The sequence below is a fragment of the Varroa jacobsoni genome, unplaced genomic scaffold, assembly GCF_002532875.2.
Source record: "Varroa jacobsoni isolate VJ856 unplaced genomic scaffold, vjacob_1.0 scaffold_193, whole genome shotgun sequence".
Classification (NCBI taxonomy): domain Eukaryota; kingdom Metazoa; phylum Arthropoda; class Arachnida; order Mesostigmata; family Varroidae; genus Varroa; species Varroa jacobsoni.
This window is the reverse complement of record NW_019213095.1, coordinates 17491-35061: the sequence shown is the minus strand read 5'-3', so window position 1 is coordinate 35061 and position 17571 is coordinate 17491. Positions and strand designations below refer to the sequence as shown.

At 40.8% G+C, this 17571-nt stretch overlaps 2 protein-coding genes across 3 annotated transcripts; both read right to left on the bottom strand.

Moving 5' to 3' along the window:
• Nucleotides 1-8530: 8530 nt before the first annotated feature.
• LOC111272997 (uncharacterized) lies at nucleotides 8531-9789 on the bottom strand. 2 transcript variants are annotated; one of them, XM_086973503.1, is made up of 3 exons: nucleotides 9475-9789; nucleotides 8945-9109; nucleotides 8531-8686 (listed from the first exon to the last, which is right to left on the bottom strand). In XM_086973503.1, exons 1-2 carry the CDS (start codon nucleotides 9641-9643, stop codon nucleotides 8973-8975), a joined length of 306 nt encoding a protein of 101 aa, XP_086829629.1. In that variant the 5' UTR covers nucleotides 9644-9789; the 3' UTR covers nucleotides 8531-8686; nucleotides 8945-8972. The 2 variants fall into 2 exon arrangements, with proteins under 2 accessions (XP_086829629.1, XP_022710422.1); XM_022854687.2 differs by having other exon boundaries at nucleotides 8531-9109.
• A 4837-nt stretch (nucleotides 9790-14626) lies between these two features.
• On the bottom strand, nucleotides 14627-16178 carry LOC111273008 (uncharacterized). The gene is made up of 2 exons (XM_022854697.2): nucleotides 15934-16178; nucleotides 14627-15795 (listed from the first exon to the last, which is right to left on the bottom strand). Exons 1-2 carry the CDS (start codon nucleotides 16091-16093, stop codon nucleotides 15212-15214), a joined length of 744 nt encoding a protein of 247 aa, XP_022710432.1. The 5' UTR covers nucleotides 16094-16178; the 3' UTR covers nucleotides 14627-15211.
• Between the last annotated feature and the right edge of the window lie 1393 nt (nucleotides 16179-17571).

Genomic DNA, 17571 nt, shown 5'->3' with positions numbered 1-17571 from the left:
CTGTCGTTCCCATATATATATATATATATATATATATATATATATATATATAGAGCATGTCGGTAGAGATATGGCGTTCTTCGTTGCTGAACGCCATCACAGACGTTTCATTCATGTTGATTACCAGTATAACGAGTACCTTGCGAGACTCTATTCGACACTAAACAGATTCTTTTTAAATATGACAAGATTGTCGAGATCAGGCAGCGCCTCCCGATTTCGATATTGGGAAGGTAGGTCGTTCAGTCGTAGAGACAGAGCAATGAAACACACGTTATCTGCCTATGCTACGTCAACTGATTGGATAAACTATACTAACTGACTTTCCTTGTGGAATCGCCTTGATCATATGCTGAGAGCACGTTCGCCATATAAAATATAAATTTAAGATTAACGGCATAAATCGCCTCTTTCAGTTGGCGATTACACCTCTCAAAGTAGCATATTTTGTGCTTTACTGTATTTTATTGTTTGCTGTTCATGTTCTAAACAGGCATTGAATAAAGCTGTCCAATGGAGAACGTGTCAGCCACACCCCTAAGGTGTTCAGTGCCTATCAGATTCGGTCCTGGAGACTTCTTCGACTGCAGAAACCAACACAGCAAAGTACTAATACGTTTCGCCGGGGCAGGGTCCGTGGCATGGTGCTCGCCATCGCATACTTCTGCTACAATTCCTCTTTGCACTGTCCTCCTATTCCTGATCGTATGAGTAGTTTGTCTTCCTGAGCACAGGCTACTGCCAATGGGCTGCCTCTAGTATTTAAATATTTTAGATTTTATAAAACTATAGTGTGATTTCATATACGAGTGACAATTGGTCAGTTTCTCCGCAAAAACCAGTTTACAAAAACCAGTCTTGCTGAGCCACGGGCGCTATCGGCGCGGTCTCGGATAAATAATGGGTGATTTTAGCACTTCGGCTAAATTTTAGTACGTTGTAAGTGTCGATGCCTGGGTCGCCTGAAACCGGGAACAGGGTTTTCGGCTTGAGACCGAGTTCGAATAAATTCTCCTAAATATGAGTATCCTAAATAGTGGCCTTTTATTGCAAGGCTGCTCATTGTGAAAGGGGTTTGATTCCCACCGATACATACTGTTTCAGAGTGTGCCACCCGCTTAGTCGATTGTCTCTTTCTACTCGCAAGTCTTACACGAATACATAGGCTACCCATTTTTCTAGGGACTTCAAACGTAGGCGTGTCAAGCGTCTAAAATCGCGATTGCCAGCAGTATTAGAAGGACCACCGGTGGCAGAACAACACCAGTGATCTCCTCGATAGATATCCCTCAACTCGGAAGGCTGTAGTACTACATCGACTACTCCTCGGTTCTACGATATCATCTTTAACGAGCGTCACATCACGACAGGCAGGTCGAAGGGCTTTGATTCGCAAGTTTCAAGAAGTATTATGAAGTCGTACCTATGACGACTATAAATGTATGCCATAAATTAAACTGCCGCTCCTCATTACAACTGAACAGAACTTGGATCATTCTCTTGAGAGAATGATCCTTGGCGTATGTTGCTGATCGGAATAGTTGACGAAGCGACGCAGCATGCCGTTAGGCACCGATAGGCCATGCAAGGAAGCTGAAAAGGTTTAGATAAGCTAATTAAACATTCTTATGTAGCATAGCATGGAAGCGGCAACAGTTTCCGCGAGCATGTGAAATCGTGAACCCAGCTATTAAATGTAGTGTGAGAAGAGCTTTCTCTGTCACTTAGCTAGCAGTTTGTGTGTTAACACTAATTCTGACAATTACATTGTCTAATCGGGTTTTGATTTGTGCGCGTTCCGAAGGATGGATGTGTCTGTCAGGATGTGATGACAGCACAAGGAAGCATCTATTGGGACTTGAATCACAGGCTAACGTACCGTTAACGTAAAAGTTCCGCCCGAGAAATAATTGAAGAAATGCTGTTGAGCATCCGAGTGCACAGCTTGATTTAAAAAAAAAATTATCATTACTTTATTATTATTATTACTATTTTTTTATATATAGACTTGGATATTTTTTCCATACGACATACATTTGCATACGACCGATTGCATCAAAGCATACTGGTAAGCAAACTCATGTGGGCCGAGCTTTGGGCTTATTCCTGTTGATATCTCTATTTACTAATTCTCAATTTCTCCCCTAAGGTTGCGAATCAACCCAGATCTTCATTTAATACTACTATAGGCTTATAAGAAAGAGTGGCTAGGCAGGGACCGCCCCCTCCTAACGAGCCAGCTCCCTGCACGAAAGTATGACTCTTCCGGGCGTCTTCCCGAGTTTGACAAAATATGGTCTGCCACCTTACTTGGTCACGACTTTTTTCGTTCAAGATCTGCTGTGCCAGACTCTCACTTGTACTCCAACGCTCTCGTAATAAGATGATGAAGAATGCAAACCTCTTCATGCCGTTTCCTAGAGAGAATCTTATCTCCTCTGCCAGGTGTTATTCTGTAGTATGGATGAGCGCTGTCTGGGTCGCTAACGTGTGGTGTTCCATTTTAGAACCCGCAATGCAAAGAACACAGATGTCCGATGGGGTCCCTGCCATCTGAAAATAGTTTTGTAACTCTTAAGATCGTGTAAGATCATCACCATTTTTTCTTTGCTATACTCTGAAGATCTCGCCTTCCGCATCACCCGTCGAATATCACCTTCTTTTCTTTCAAGTCCCAGGAAATGGGGCCTTCCAGGACCAAGGCCGCGTTTGAACTAATTGCGCGAAAGGTTTGGATAACCTTAAGTTTGTGGGTATGCTGAGTATTTTTAAGTTGCTTCTTGATGGTAAACCTCATAGATTCGGGTATGTCTAGATGGGTGCTCTGACAAACGCAATCAACTCTGCTACTGCCGTGAGACGCATTTTCTCTTCCTGCGGGCCATGGTATTTGCCAATATTCTGACAACTTCCATTAAATTAGTTGATACCTTGGTCACGGCTTGCTTGATGTAGCACACTCCCCGCATTGCGTGATCGAGTTGGATACCCATTTACTTCGCTATTTTTAACGAGCTTACTTTTTCCTTTCTAAAGTGGGTGTGGAATGCTGCAATTTTTCCTGCTGGTGAGTAATAAAACCTCTAACTTGGCAGGGGGCTAAAGGCCCGTGTTTCTTCCACCATATCAAGATCTCTCTTAAAATCTAATTTGCTTTCCTTTGAAATTCCTCTCCAATCGGACCTGTGAAATTGAAACCATCTGCATAGGAAATAATTTCATCTTTCAAAGAAAGACTCCTTAGCGTTAGCACATTATCATACGTCAAGACCCACAAGAGAGGACCAAACATAAGCCCTTGTAGAACCCCAGCTATTATAGAAAATGTAGTTTCTCCATTGATTACCGATTTTTCCTACAGGTAGTCTATAACCAAAAACTCTAAACACTGCACAACTTTTCCTTCCTTCAAACATGCGAGCACTGCCCGCCATGGAAGGCTATTGAAAGCATTTTTTTAACGTCAGTGGAAATAATGTGTCAAAGCTTTTCCTGCTCTAATCGAGTTTTCCCTCACGTTCTCAGCCCTATTTAACAACCTGCCTATCGGCTGTTAGCACTGATCTGTGCTTCCAAAAACCTCACTGTCAGACAGAGGAATTCCTCCTTGGACAATGTTTCTAATCCTTTGGTAAATTACAGGCTGTATGCCTTCGTCAATGTTCGTAGCAAGCATACATGTCTGCAGGAATCTTTACCTTTAAAGATTAGCACGATCTACTCCTTTACAGTGTGGTAAGTAACGCCCCGAGAATCTGCCTTGCAACTACAGTGATCATGATAGAAAACTCCTCAAACAGTGCTTGTGACTGAGGTCGGAGTTCCCTCCAGACATGGCGCTTTACCTGTTTTGATACATTCTTCTACCTCCAATATTTTTAACCTTGTAACATGTAAGATCGCTTTTTGAGGGTCTGGACCTATAAACTCAGCTCGATCAAAAGGCTGGTGAAATACTAAAAAGAAGTATTTTTTTATTTCTCTAGCAGAGTTTATTTACCCTGCCGGCTTTTCCTCTTACGAAGTTATAAGGGCAACCCCATGAGGGTTCTTGCATTTTACTCGAAATCTTCTCCGGCAGTTGTTTCTAATTTCCAATAGCCTCTTAGAATGCGTTTAGGTAGTTGCCGGTTCTCATTTGTTCAAATTTCTTCCTAGATCGGTTACATGCTGCTTTCAGCAATTTCTTCATTTTTTACTTATGAGACTTTTTTACTCCGCAGATTTCTTCTAGGAGTCGCTGTGAATCCCTACTCTGTGGGTCTCCATGTTTCTGCACCCAGCGGTTTATGGCCTCTCTTTTCCCTTTTTCCCAGGTACGTTCGCCTCGTTCTGCTATCAGGATCATTGCTTGGTTACATGGAATATACAAAAAACTATATAAGATCATGATCGCTTAGCACTTCCTTCTCTTCAAACACTTTTCAGTCATCAAGTCGGATCACTTGATACATTTTGCAGCTGCCAATTATCCCTACCTCTGATACCGCATTAAGATTCCGAGCAATGGTCATTGGACTATCTCCTACTTCTGTCTTCGATTCCTCTACACCCGTCTTAAACCCCGTTAAAGTCTTCAGTAATTTCGTTCGGGTTACAAGCTAGCTGCCCAACCTATTTGTCGCAGTGCCTTTTCTGTCTTTTATGCACGCTATACCATGGAGACTCCATGTTATCTGCCAACTGTTCCATAGACCAATGTTAGACTCGCCAATAACTACTATGTCAGCGTCAGCCATTTCTTTGGAGCAAGCTCTTCGGGCAGATCGTGAGAGACATAGCCTCTTCTATGCTTCTGTTCCAGTTCCCTTGGGGGCTGTGATCATTGCTTGCTTGCTTTGGAGTCTTTCTTCCCCCGTTATTCTCGTTGAGAGAAGCTATCGTAAGCTGTAAAAGTTTCCGCTTTATTGTTTTGTCTTAGGCGTTCATTCCTGTTCCGAGGGTATCGCTCCCAGCAGCTTTCCTTTGCAACCGATTCACATGTGTCGTTTATCGGTGTTGGGACCTTATTCGCACGTAATTTACCGACGTCATTACCTGTTTTCGCCTGCAAGTTTCCTTTGTGATCTTCTCTCGGGTAGTAGAAGCAGTAGAACGGTTCGACTCACCTCTGGCATCGTGGGTAACAGGCCACCATGGTCATGCAGCTTGATTGCCAACGGCTAATTTTGCCAATCATATGTTGATATTAAAAAATCATATATCATGGAATGCATTCAAACATCAGTACATAAATGCTACGTGGATTGATGACGCCTTGTTGTATCCTCAAGCCCACGTTATTGAGCGTATCTATTTTTTCTCTTCTCGTGAATCGACCATATAAATGATTTATCACAATTCAAATTTGGCATCTCCTTAGCAGAGCATATCCCGCAAAGTTCGCTCCGCTCCTACGTTGCTCTGAAGCACCCCTTGAGCACACCGTTTTTGCCGTCGTACCATTTGTACAGAAAAAAAAACCTTTGATGATATATCAGCGTGGACGATGCTGATAGCTGCCATATAAACGTCGGTATGGTATTGTTTTCAAACATGAAAAATGAAAATGAGGATGGGACCATCGGCTTACGGCCAGCAAAGTTACCCGCTATGGGGAAAAGCAAGCTCTCAACATTATGGAGAAAAGTCTTTCATCTTCTGCGTCGGCCTTCCCTGGATAAATCTCTGACAACTCAGAAACATCAGCCTGATCCTTGAAGGAATTCAAAGGGTAGTTTATGGTGCGACAGGCAAACAGACAAACATATAAGAACCTTTATGGTACAGCAGAAACCTAGTGAACGATATATTAGGGATATCGAGAGATATTGCTATTCCAAAAAAAATATTGATTAGAATGGCTTGAGAAAGTTAAACATTTGCATCTCGTAAAATGCGTACACCTCAATTTTTAAATAACGTCATCTTTAAAATACATTTATTGATCACCTTAGGGTCAATTTTCGACTTTCTATTGCACTCTTAGGGTAATTCAGTATCTTTTTGTATAATGTTTTTAGTAACTTTCAAAAAGTTGCAGTGACGCTGTTCTTTCTTTGAACTAGAAGCTTCCGCTCCGAGACTCCGGAATGCGCGAGTCTTTCCACGTTGCTACCCATATATGGTACACTAAACAAATTGAGTAAATTTTCCGTCTAGAACGACCGCTTTTGACCTGAGTGGTAAAAGATCCCATGGAACCTAAAACGAAAGTGAAATCTATAGATCTGCTCTATTTAACGTATAAGTGCATACGCGTTAACTGGGCCAGCACCGCTGTTGTGTGGCACTATATATGTAGACGTATGCCGGAGATGAGTATTTGTCCCGCTATTGGCCGACTTTGAAGCCTAATTTCGATGGCAAGACACGAAAGTGGCACGTGTCAGGCATATGAAATTCTGCATCAATGACAGCAGGCTCCCGTCCAATCTGATGTTTCAGTCTGGTGGCGCTGCGTCTTGTATTTTCACCTTCAGTTTTGAATTATTGGATAAGCCATGTTTTATCTTACAAAAATAAAATGTCAATCGTATGATTAATCAGTAACCAATTGCTATCTACGTATTTTAATTCTAACCATCTTGAAAACCCCTTATGGACAATTGATTTCATCGATATGGCCTGAGGTCCTTAAGTACTGCTTAACAACGGTACCAAACATAAATCTCGAAACGTAAAATTAGTTTTACACCACACAGTAGCTGGGTAGACAAATTCTATGTCATTTTACTGATATTCGGTAAAGTCAATTATACGATACATTTTTTGTGAAGTTGAAGTCACCGAATTTTATGAAAATTCATAGGAACTTTTAGTCGTCGAATATGGATTTACGAGTCATCTAAACGTCCACAGCAGCAGGTGGTCATCCAGCTCTGAAAGGCTAAATGGGAACCACGAAAAAACATTGTTCACAACGGATTCCACGTGACACGGTGATTTCCAACTAGCAAGTATCAATGGACAGCTTCTTCGCCTATCATTGATTGCCGGTATTTTCTACAAAACCGGGTAGCTCAATATTTCAGTTTGGGCCCAGTTCGGTATCGTAGAGCCGAAGGTGCACGGTGAACAAAATGCTTCTAGAATGAATCAATACCCATATATATTCTAATATAAATTCATGCCAGCTTCTAAATACAGAGTATTAGGTATTTAATCTCCTGAAGTGAAGCGAGGATAAGCTGAACTTCAAAAAGCAGTTAGTAACGCTTATTGCCCTACAAGTTAACATTCACTAGCGGCCGACTTAGAGGTAATGGAATTTCGATACGCGGTCTGCTCAGAACTGTTTGGGACGTCTCTATGCCGGGCTGCAGTCAATTGTTGAAGTTACATATAGCCCCTTTTAAACAAATAGTAATGTCATCGACCTTTTTGTCACGTAAGCGAAACAAAGTTTACGATCGTCAGTTAGTATATATCCTATGTTATTAAATATGTGGCACGCCTAATATTACTCTCTGAAGAAATGTTACCATCACCCAACGTTATTCGAACGATCATGATGGGAGTGATTCAGCTCTGAGATCGTTGCCTGACCCTGTGCATCCGTTTTCTCGCCGTCGGCTGTCCATCATTCCTTTCCTTGTACAAAGTCTAGAACATCACAAAAGAGCTCAGACATGTAGCAGGACGCTTTGCAATCTCTGTTTTATCCGCCATCCAGACTTACTACAACGACAGCTAGAGTTGCTATCTAATACGCTGACGGTCTGTGTCAAGCGGAACAATGTGCCATCCTGTGCAAGGTTGAATCGCATGTGACAGCGGACTTCCGGTGCCATTTCCGAAAGCTCGCAGACTCTTTTCTAATGTGGGTCATTTTGGGCTTACACACAAATTGTCCTTACCCGTTATTGTTCTCTGCTGTATGTTGCTACTGAGCGTCATTATTATTATACTCGGTTTGTTGGTCATTCTTCCCGCTGAGCCAAAGGCCGTAGAGCAGGGCCAATATAATGTCAGTTAGACAGACGGATGTATGTGTCCCATATTGTAGAAGCGTGTGCCAGTCCGACGAAGTTTCAGTGGGTATGTATGTAAGTGTATGTATGCGTATGATCTAGTTGTGACGTGTGGGACACAGGATGATGTTAAACAAGGAACTGCATCTTCTATCGTCATTCTTTTCCTAATCCTATCACTTGAATAAATCCTGCAGCACCAGTAGAGTCGATATCAGGATGTGTCAATGCATAGACCTTTTGAACCTGTTCCTATACACAACTTTTTTATCGGGACCAATTTTTGGATACAATCGAATGATCAAAAATCCAGATTTGTGAAAAGTCTATAGGAAGCTAAATTTTTCTGCAAAAAGAAGATTACTAGCAGTTGTATTGCTGTTCCACCTAGAAAGAAAGCTGTCTTTTGCATAGTTCGTATTGCTTGTTAAGAAATCGTTCTGCCTGTCTACAATGTACGAACTTGTCCCGTATCATTTAGATTTTTGAGTTTTCATTGGACGCTTAGAACATCTTATTATCTCACATTCTTCATCAAAACAATATCTTTCTTATTAGATTAGTAATACGTTACGCCGTTGAGTAAAAATTGCGATAATGAAAGTATTTATTTATAACGTCAGAAGACAACAACATTTATAAAACAAGTGGCATAGATGTCTTCGCAGGTGCAGTCATCGACATCACAGAAACCAAGATCTTCATCAGAGAGTTACTCTTCTGTTTGGCTTTATCTAAAAATTGAATAGGAAAGTACGTTCTCTTATGGCCATGTTGCAATTTGTATGTAGTTCACTAGCGTTGACAAATAAGATTTGACAAACAAGAATGACAACGAGTCTTCCAAGTAAATTGAACGAAAATTTAGGTGTACCGCCTAAATATATTAACTGTTAGAGAGAAAATTCAGGTTTATTTTTGTTTAGGTTAGATTTGAGTGAGTATATATTGTATGCAATGCTGACAGAGGCGAGGTAGGTTTGTTTACTAACATGAAGATTGTTATTGTACAGTACGCTCTTAATCCATCATCATTATCATTGCTGGCATCGGTTTGATGTCTTTTTCCGTCATATGACAGGGCATTTCTGATTCGAGAGGGTCTTTCATTTCCATTGCTGGCACCATCATGCCAGGCATAGGAGTCATCATCATTCCTAAAATGCAGGCAAAAAAAAAAAAAAAAAAAAAACTTACATGTATTGACTTGGCAATCAAAAACAACACGTTTATTATGATCTTATTCAATGTGTACATGATTGATTATTGAATTAACATTTTTTTTTTCTGGATATATATACTTTTTTTGAGGATGCATTAATTAAAACTAAAGAAGCACGTGCTTTTAAGCTCTAGCTCTTGCAAATTACCATAAAGTGACGTTTCAGCAAGCACATACATACTCAGTCCAGTAGACATTGACTTTTAAATAGCAGCTACAACAGACTTCACATGTAACACCAATAGTTGTTATCCCAGGCCTGTACGAGGGCAACACTTCGAGCACTGCAAAAAGACTCACCGTTCATCATCATCATCATGTCCATCGTTGGTTCTAGTTTAGGTTTGGAAGCCTGTAAAAGCATGTAGGCAAACGCGGCCTTTTTATATTTTTTAAGCTTAAACGCCTGGGTCTTTTGCACGTACATCAACACGAGGACAATGGCAAGTGATAACATGAATAGCTTCATCCTCAGGTTTATTCTAGAACGCTCCGCGTCGATACTGAAAAACGCTTAGAACACAAATGACGCGAACCAACAAGACATACACTGACGAAAACAGCAGCAGGCCGCGTATCTTATGCGGAACGGAGCCGCGCTCATTGGGTAGAAGCGTGGCGCTGGGTATATCCGGTATGTGGCATAGCACTCTTTTTGTGAGGTATTCGACTTCAGATCGAATCGCTCACTTGTTAGTAATTCGTTATAGATGATCCACGTCGATGTCGTGTTTAACCAAAAGCCTTGCATTTTCATCAGCACGACGATCATTATTCATACAGGCGCTTTATGAACGGCACGAAGCATTAGCACGCTGGCCTTCTTTCCGCCCTATGTTCGTTTCGGGTTCCCCTTGAGCTGAATTTATAAGTGCGTCAGTGGAGTGATGATAAAGTATGGTTGTCACCGAACAATTTCTCATGTAGCGAACGTCGTTTCATATTTTGCGTAGTGAAGATTTCGAGGGCCAGTTGTCTTCATTTTTCTTAGATTTTCATCATGTAGGGTAGAGCAAACCGTCACTTGTAGGCGGACTCAAGGCCCTAGAGAAGGAGGCGCTTGGCCTTGCCTTCATCTAAACATACATGGCGTAATGGACAACCGCAAACAATACTAACTGAGAAGGTACGAATCATCTACCCTTCGTAAAAATAGACCCTAGCTTCTATTTAATATATACGAAGTTTCGATACATGAAAAACATCATCATGTCACGTATCTGTCAGTGATTTAGTTACGCTACTTTACAACGATCATTGGCCTATTTATACACCTTCGAGGTATTTCTGCACATTTGTTAAGAATATTAAATAACTTTGCGACGCTAAGTAGTAGAATATAATCATCACTGGTAGAAGACTTAAGTCATTAAGCTCGTAAAGGAGTAAGGAGTTTTTTCAACGACTGATTTTACCTCAGCTACGAAAGCAGAAAAGGGGACTGAAGACCACTGGAAGAATGCTTCTTTTAAGAAAACCATCGGGCTTTATTACTAACTGCAAACATCTATTTAATATTCGTAAGGCAAGAAGTGTATCTGAAGCCCTTAAAAACTGAGCAGCAACACACTGGTTTCTATAAACATCTGCGAACGTCAGAGTCAAGCTACCGGATTAATCATATCTGAATTATTAAGTACTTTTGATGTCTTTTCGAATTCTTCACGCCTTTGTTTCCTAAATATTCTACACTGGGACACGAGAACCTTGCCTCTGATAACGATATAAACCACACACTTCAGAAAAACAAAAACGTGGCCAATAAAGAAAGTCCTACTCAAATAGTTTATCTTTTTTTAGAACTATAACACGAGCAGTCGGAAGGATTGCAATTTGTTTTTGTTTAATAATGTTATTATGAATGTGTTCAGTACGATGAGAACGGATAATTCAGTTGGATTTTGAATACCCAAAAAAAAGGAGCGAATCAAAGGACAGGCGGTCACTTATGAGAGACTTATGAGAGAGTTTTTCTACCAATATGGCAATAATGTACTTCAATCAATGCGTGCGGTCCGTCAGTGTTTAACTATTTGGTGCTCGTCGTTCTCTAATAAGGCGTTTTCGTACGACGATTAATTGTATTTAAATGTAAAATTACTTTATAGATATAAATTAAAGCAAATGATACATTTTACATGCTGTGATTTTGGGCTCCTAGAAAGCCGTTGCTGCTGGGAAACATTCATCGAAAAACTCTTTTGTTTTTTTATAGGTATGCGCGTTCTCTCCTTTCTTAACAAGAGATCATGTGTTCTACTAATCAGATTTTTTATTGAAAAGCAATTTATGTTTGTCTTTCGTTGCTCTACGTATAGCTGCGCTGTTTATTTAGGATTTTTTGGTGGAAAAAAAGTGGAGGCATCGCCACATGATTCGTATGTCCGTATGGTAAGGACAAAGAAGACCTGAAAGCACCTTACGGACGAATAGGTTTCAACTTCAACCTACACAATTTATTGGGGGTGCCGTACGCGACACGCTCCCTCTAAAACTCTTTTTTCTGTCAGATAGAATTTTTGTCAGCCGCTAACCCCCGTCCTGATGCGATAGCCCCTTTTTTCCTTGGCGGAAAATCCGCAAGATGGCTTGAACTGGTTCGTTGTCTATACTATGCCGGCTGCTTTCGACCCAAATGGGTTGGTATAGATTGCCTGAGGCCACACCTGTCTGAGTCAATTCACATAGAGTGTTCATTATTTGAAATACATCTATACTTTGCACATGCGGATTCTGAGTCGCTCTACAGACCTTTCTCTCTCGCTCTCGTTTCCTGTCATAGTTCCCGAACGTGTCAGCCCGGTCGCTTTGGCATAAAGGACTGGAGGAAGTTTAAACGAGTTCACAAGATAAGCTGAATCAATTGCATTACGTCAGCGTGTGTCCTTGTTTCCTAATGGAACACTGTCTGGCAATAGAAAATGACAACCGCAGTCGCTTAGCAGCTTGACAATGGCATGGCCCGAGTTCTCTAATGATATAGAATGCTCTTGGATATACCTATTATAGTTAAGTGTAGTGTAGTACAGTTCAATCATTTTTAAAGCTCCCACCTGCGAGGGTGGTGCTATGTCTACGTAGAGCACGCAATTCCTATCGGCTTCGGCCAATATCCGAAAAATTGCAAAAGTCAAATAAATTGGATTTAAATAATAATAATAATGCCTGGCAAAAAATGACCGCTTTGCATTTCTAAAATTAAAAAACGTTTTTAATCGTCTCAGCATAAATTAACCTCTAAAGATGACGCTATTTTTCCTTGGAAAATATATGCGTGTTAAGTACTTCCCCGGTCTCATTTCCGTCCCCTGTTTATCATCGTAATTATGTACACCTAAGCACCTGTTCTTCAAAAGACCTTGGGCTCTAGCAGGTGGCATAGGCCGCTGAAGTTTGGGCATCATCTTCATACTTCCAGGGCTTCCAGCATACGATGACATCGCGAGCGCTATAAGACCAGAATTTTAAGCAGGATTTTGCGTTATGTCAGCTCTCACCTGCTTCCGTTGTTACGCCGTACGCATCTCGGTTTCCAAAGTTACCTGCGAATTTTCAGACACTAGAAAAACATAGACAAATGGAACAGCGAAATGATAGGCCTATATGAACGTCTACTCCAAGCTTACGGCGCATTTGACAAATGAACATTAAATAATCTCATAAATATCTTCACTTTTTGCAATACTTGTCCAAAGTGAATATGCATTAGTCTTCTTGAACACTGAGAAAGCGAAATAAATACTTCTGATGTTCCAGTTGATCCTCTAGTCTTCAGCAAAAATGTTTCAGCCGAAGCTTAGAGTCTTTGAAGCTAACGTAAAACAATCCTATAGGTTTTAATACGTTTGCAGCAGCCCATTAGAAAAAAGTATGGAATCGAGAAGATAACCTTTAATGGACATTAGTAGACGAAAAAAAAGGTACAGATGTTAGAGGCACTTTTTTTTGTATGAATTTGTAAAGATTTCGCCGAAAATGCTTGTTGATTTTACAGGAACAGATCCACTGTCTGTCATAACCTCTGTATTTGGCTTCTCGACATCGGCGTCATTAGCGTTTCTACAACCATTGTCGAAACATAATCGTCTGAGGACGATGGATTCAGATTCTTGTAAAAAATGGCGGCTGCCAATGCTTTTTTTGGCAATGCACGGGCCAGGTCGAACGTCCAAGTAGTTAAAATCAACCAGGCTAAAAGTAGGCGGCAACGCATCTGAGATCTAGTAAATGCTCAATAACAACAAAAAAAAAAGACAGTGAAGAAAGGCTAGGTAAGTAAAAGAGTTATGGATGGAGAAAATGGCGGCCATACTAATACCTTTTGTTCTAGCGCGTAATTTATGACTGCAGTAGCAAACAAAAGATATTGACGATCTGCACTACAATGCAATATCTAAGATAGCTTCGTTTTATTGACACATAGTGTGTATGTACATGCATTGGCATGCTGGATCTCTGATTCAGGTATAACTGACGCTTAGCTGGTCTAGTCGTCGATAAACGCTTTTTCTTCACTTTACTTTCTCTCGTTTAGCAGACGAATGTTTGGCCCGCTAGAGTAGACCGTATGACGTTACGTCCTTAATTATTCGACATGTAGTCAATAAAAGCTAACGTCTGCCGACATTTCACAATCGTTGGCGCTTCTTATAATGCAACTTTTAACACATTTTAGTAGCATGCTAACAATTAAATTTACTAGAAGAACAATCTTTATGGCTTCCTGATTGTTATCAGCGGTATTGTTGTAATTCTATTCGTTGTAAAAATTGAGAGCCGAGGGCTTGTTACAAGTTGAAGAATGATCAAAAAGGACACTGTGATATATATATATGTATCGAAAAAATATACTTTATTGTTTTCTTTTATGTTTAGCGGACATGAAAGATCCCGTCAGGCGTTTCAGTGTTTTATCCACCATCGTGCTACAACGATGCAAATTCGTTCAGTCATAATGAATATTTCATAGAACCAAACGAATATAAAGTCACAGTTGAACGGTTTAAATGTAGAATAAGCTACGTCGTGCGGCAAAGAGAAGTCATCCAATTGATGATGCTCAAACAGGGCGTCGCCATTACGTTAGGCCTATTACTAGGACAATTACGTTAAGCCTAACACTTTACAATGACTGAACTGTCTAGTTCCGATCTTCCATGCTATCGTTATGGTAAAGGGCTCTACCAGGACACCGAAAACATCGAAGATTCTGTTTGTCATTGTATTAAACAATGACGACGACGACGACAATGTTCTGGTCCTCGTTTTCCGTTCATTTTATATAGAGCTCTGGTAACGACACAGGCCTGCCATTTCATCGCGTGTGTTCGTCTCAAATAGCACTTGAGTATTGATCTTGGGCTGGCTTCTTAACTAGGCAATTTTTTTTACAGGAATACCTAAACCCTTTAATGAGACAAACAGACAAGAAAAATACGAAGACACGATTAGCTTTGTTGACTTACTCTAGGTATGCATACGTGCTCCAGTAGTTTATTGGTTAGTCATGGTACGTCATGGATGAATGATACGTTCGTAACTGATACCGTATTCCATTTATGATTTCCTTTTCAGGTCACGACCCAAGTGATAAAATACTAAAGGCAGTACATTCATTTTTTTCATTAAGTTCGTATACACACAACAATCTACTTTATTAATGCTCCTATTCAAGGCGTATATTGTGATTAGTATATGCACGATTAGCCCTTTTTACGTTCGCTAAAAAAAGGCTTTTGCGATAGGCTGGACGTGCAAGCTGGCCTATCAACGGCGTGTTAACGTATCTGTATGTAATTAGTATGGTGTAACTGACTAGATCAACAGAATGGTATAGGTCTAACGGTGCACCGCAAATTGCGATGAATGTTCGGACGAATGTGGTTCGGACGCGCCCGATCTCATGAAAGTATAATATCGTGCTACGATTAAAAAGTCTCGAGTCTTTTATATGTATATATCTGACATTGATCAGTATCGGACAATCCGATTAATTCTTCCAACTCGAGCAACATGCGCGTATTTCATGTGTGTTCGTTCAAGCCCGTCGGTCCATGCGGCTAGCCATGACATTAGATGGGAACGCATTGTTAGTGGGCATCATCATAACAGGTTGCTGTATGGGCGATTGCATGGGCTGGATCATCTGGGGTTGGACCATCTGGGGCTGGACCATCTGGGGCTGCATCATCTGAGGCGGTACCGCCATTAAAGGCGCAGATATCATTTCGGGTCTGGCCATTACCGGTTCAGTATTTGGCGTTACAGTCATGACTCCACTGATCTGATTAACTTTACAAGGCGGTCTAGAAGTTTCGACAGTCATTGCAGTAGGAGGTTTATCGTTTGCAGCATGCATACTTATGTGCATGCGCATCTTTTGATCGGCTACCTCGTGCGCCATCTCTGCGCCGTCTTTCATTTTTGTCATCATTTTCATCATGGTCATCGTTTCCTTTTTTTCGATAGATGGTTTCATGCTCATCATCAAGGGGGGCATGTGGCTGTGCCAGTCTTCTACCATGACGGCAGACGTCTTTCCATTAGGTATTGCGTTCATCACTATCGTGGGATGAATATCCATTTCAGTCTGGTGAGTATAGTGCCAATCCGGCGGCATCACTGAAACAGTTCGGTTACGTAAAAACTGAATTAACGAACGCTTAAAAATACGACCCCGACTAAATATGAGTCCGCATTGTATCCACCGTCGTAAAACATCAACGACCTAGAGTTATTTTACAAATCGTAATTACTCACGTGTCAGTGGCATCGACCAATCAGACATATCGTGCTTCATCATTGATCCCATCATCATTGCGCTCTTCATCATCTTCTTCATGAGTAGAGCCTCTGAAGACCTCCATAACGCGGCTGACAGTATGAACACGGCAATAGGGCTGGCTTCAAAGCGCTTCATAGCTCCTTGTTACCAACCTATATAGCCCCTAGTTTCATCAACAGACCAGCAGGAAACGTGTGCTATCGTAACGGTAGCTGGAACATTTATAGTGGTGAACGAGTGAGTGAGTGAACGTGCCACTGAAGTCATGTAATGAGTCGCTTTTAAATCGCGTAGCTCGGAAGCTGTAGCATATGATCAACCAAGACTACCACGCGTGCATACGTAATTATTCGAATGTGCAAAACGTCACTGGAAAGCTGGAAATCATCATAAACGACGACGAAATTGATGGGGGCGGAGCAGTCGCTGTGACGACGTCAAAATGCTGTAGACCGTTGTCATCTATATATCTCACGTATCATGAACATATAGGCCTTAAATTAGGGCGCTTTTTTCTGGCCGCGGTACTCGAAATATGCCTGTGCCGATTTAACGGCATGCGCTATAGTCAAACGACGTAAGCCATTGTTAACGATGAACTCTAAACGTCAAATGTAAGAACTACTGTTAAATTCCTTCCAATTGGTCTTCAACAAACAAACAAATAAGCCTGTTTTTTTCGAACTAAGCAGCAGTAGCTCTTAGTTATTAACTGAAGCACAATAGTGTTACTAAGGTATTCTTTTTACTGAATATAGTTAAAAGAAAAGTAAATGGGGTGACTTTCTTTTCGTTATCCTTAAACACAAACAAAGTGTATGAATACTTATACAGAAGTATTCGGATTTTTTAGATTTTAAAAGTCGAATCTGATGGTGGCAAACGTCCCGTTGCAAGCCTGTAAAGCATTTATTTTTTACTTCGCCGAAGTTTCGGGCCGTATGTCATCCATGGCGAGCACGATCGAAGTCAACGAGTGATTGTTAGGATCAATCAGGAGGAGTGACCAAATAGTTAATGTGCGAGAACGGGAACTACCAATAGAGTCTAGAGGTAGAAAGTACATCTATTATTTTATGGTATGTGTCTGAACGTTCACTTACAGCCTAGAGAGGAAAACATTCGAAATAACCGTGATCCTTCAGATCCTAATAATATGTAACCTTTGATTAGCACCTTTGCCACACCAGCGAACGACTTTACCGTACACATATAAAAACAATCAATATAAAGTATTGTTGCATGTTTCTTCACGTCAAGTTTGTGAGATTTGCATTTTCATCATTGACTTCTACAACGTTGTCGTGCAAAAACATTTAAATTATTCCAGAGTTACGCTAGAAGCGTTTCGTTACGTCAACACAGTCATCGGTAGTTGCCAGAACTAAAGCGAATAAATACGGCCGTTACAAAATCAAAGTTAAAACAAATATGGGTCAATGAGACCTCTCTTTACGCAGTTGTACCATATACGTACATAAACTATCAGTCAGCATAAACCTATGATATCGCACAACTCATTGATGTAATCCATCGTTCAAATAGCCCATCCTTTTCATATATGTTTCAAGTTTTACGTCCGGTGTCACCGTTAGGCGTTCCATCAGACACAC

Excerpts from the sequence above, each read along its gene's own strand:
- LOC111273008 (XM_022854697.2), bottom strand. The coding sequence starts at position 16,093 with ATGAAGCGCTTTGAAGCCAGCCCTATTGCCGTGTTCATACTGTCAGCC. Across the intron at positions 15,796-15,933 it reads TTGGTCGATGCCACTGACAC|TGATGCCGCCGGATTGGCAC; the intron begins GTGAGTAATTAC and ends GAACTGTTTCAG.
- LOC111272997 (XM_022854687.2), bottom strand. The coding sequence starts at position 9,643 with ATGAAGCTATTCATGTTATCACTTGCCATTGTCCTCGTGTTGATGTAC. Across the intron at positions 9,110-9,474 it reads CATGATGATGATGATGAACG|GAATGATGATGACTCCTATG; the intron begins GTGAGTCTTTTT and ends CCTGCATTTTAG.